The sequence below is a fragment of the Haplochromis burtoni genome, unplaced genomic scaffold (assembly GCF_018398535.1).
Source record: "Haplochromis burtoni strain Fernald_Lab_line unplaced genomic scaffold, NCSU_Asbu1 Contig_374, whole genome shotgun sequence".
NCBI classification, from domain to species: Eukaryota; Metazoa; Chordata; class Actinopteri; order Cichliformes; family Cichlidae; genus Haplochromis; species Haplochromis burtoni.
In genome coordinates, this window is record NW_024582735.1 from 202,953 (window position 1) to 204,010 (window position 1,058).

Sequence of the window (1,058 nt, forward strand, 5' to 3'; positions counted from 1 at the left end):
TTCCAAAAACATTCAGCTTTGATATTAATGAGGTTTTTTTGGGTTCATTGAGAACATGGTTGTTGTTCAATAATAAAATTATTCCTCAAAAATACAACTTGCCTAATAATTCTGCACTCCCTGCATGTGCCCCTTTTTAACTTTGAGCACCCACCCCTTCAAACATCTCTGCACGGCCCTGGTCCACACATGGCAACAAACCATTGATGAGTAGTTTGTTGCTATGTGTCTTTTGGACTGCGGTTACCCACTTGTAAGAAGGCCAGTGAAAATACTACATGGGAGGAAACTGTTCAGGCTATGAGGAATGTGTGGACATGCAGCAACGCAGGGGAAGAGCTGGTGAAGCTGAAAGCAGAAAGTCAGGATAGTCCAGCTGAGATTGAGTCACCACAAATTTCCTTCATTTAATTAAAGACTAATCAAACACAGACTCTAAGTGAAACATTTTTGGACAACTGTATTTGTCATCAGCAACAGCTCTCCTCTCACCTTCAGAGTGTGTGTTCTGGAGGAGAAAACCGAAAGTTTACAGGTAAGCAGTGGGCAGCTTAACGGAGCTTTCGTCTTCCCATCTTCTTCAGCACATTCCCAACCTGATGTGTTTTCCTTTCCTGACCAAACAACAGACACGCACGCACACACAAACATTAAAGACAAAAACTAACAACTTTCTTAAACTGTCAAAATGCAGACTTTGCTGGATGATGATGATGATGATGATGATGATGATGATGATGATGATAATAATAATAATAAGCTTTTTTTGGAAGTCGAATTTCCCAGAGGAACCCACCCGAGGGATTAATAAAGTTCTATCTTATCTTATCTTATCTTATCTTATCTTATCTTATCTTATCTTATCAACACAGCCCTGCCCTCCAGCACTATCAGCAGCAGGAGCAGCAGCAACCCCTCAACAGCAACATTGCACCTATCAGGTAAAACATAAACTATGTTTGCTTTGCATTGTCCCCACCTGATGACAGTGATAGTGTATGATGCGCTTCCACATTAGATTCTTGATGAATGTGTGTTGTTTTTATTCAGCCTGGTTC

The 1,058-nt window shown here is 40.7% G+C and overlaps 1 protein-coding gene across 3 annotated transcripts in view; it reads right to left on the reverse strand.

Annotated features, from left to right (window-relative positions):
• Nucleotides 1–1,058, reverse strand: part of arhgef10lb (Rho guanine nucleotide exchange factor (GEF) 10-like b) — a 49,470-nt gene that overhangs the window by 24,479 nt on the left and 23,933 nt on the right. For all 3 annotated transcript variants that reach the window (XM_042229016.1, XM_014340474.2, XM_042229015.1), the window contains one exon: nucleotides 493–614. In XM_042229016.1, coding sequence (XP_042084950.1) covers nucleotides 493–614 — 122 coding nt within the window. The remainder of the gene's footprint in view (nucleotides 1–492; nucleotides 615–1,058) is intronic.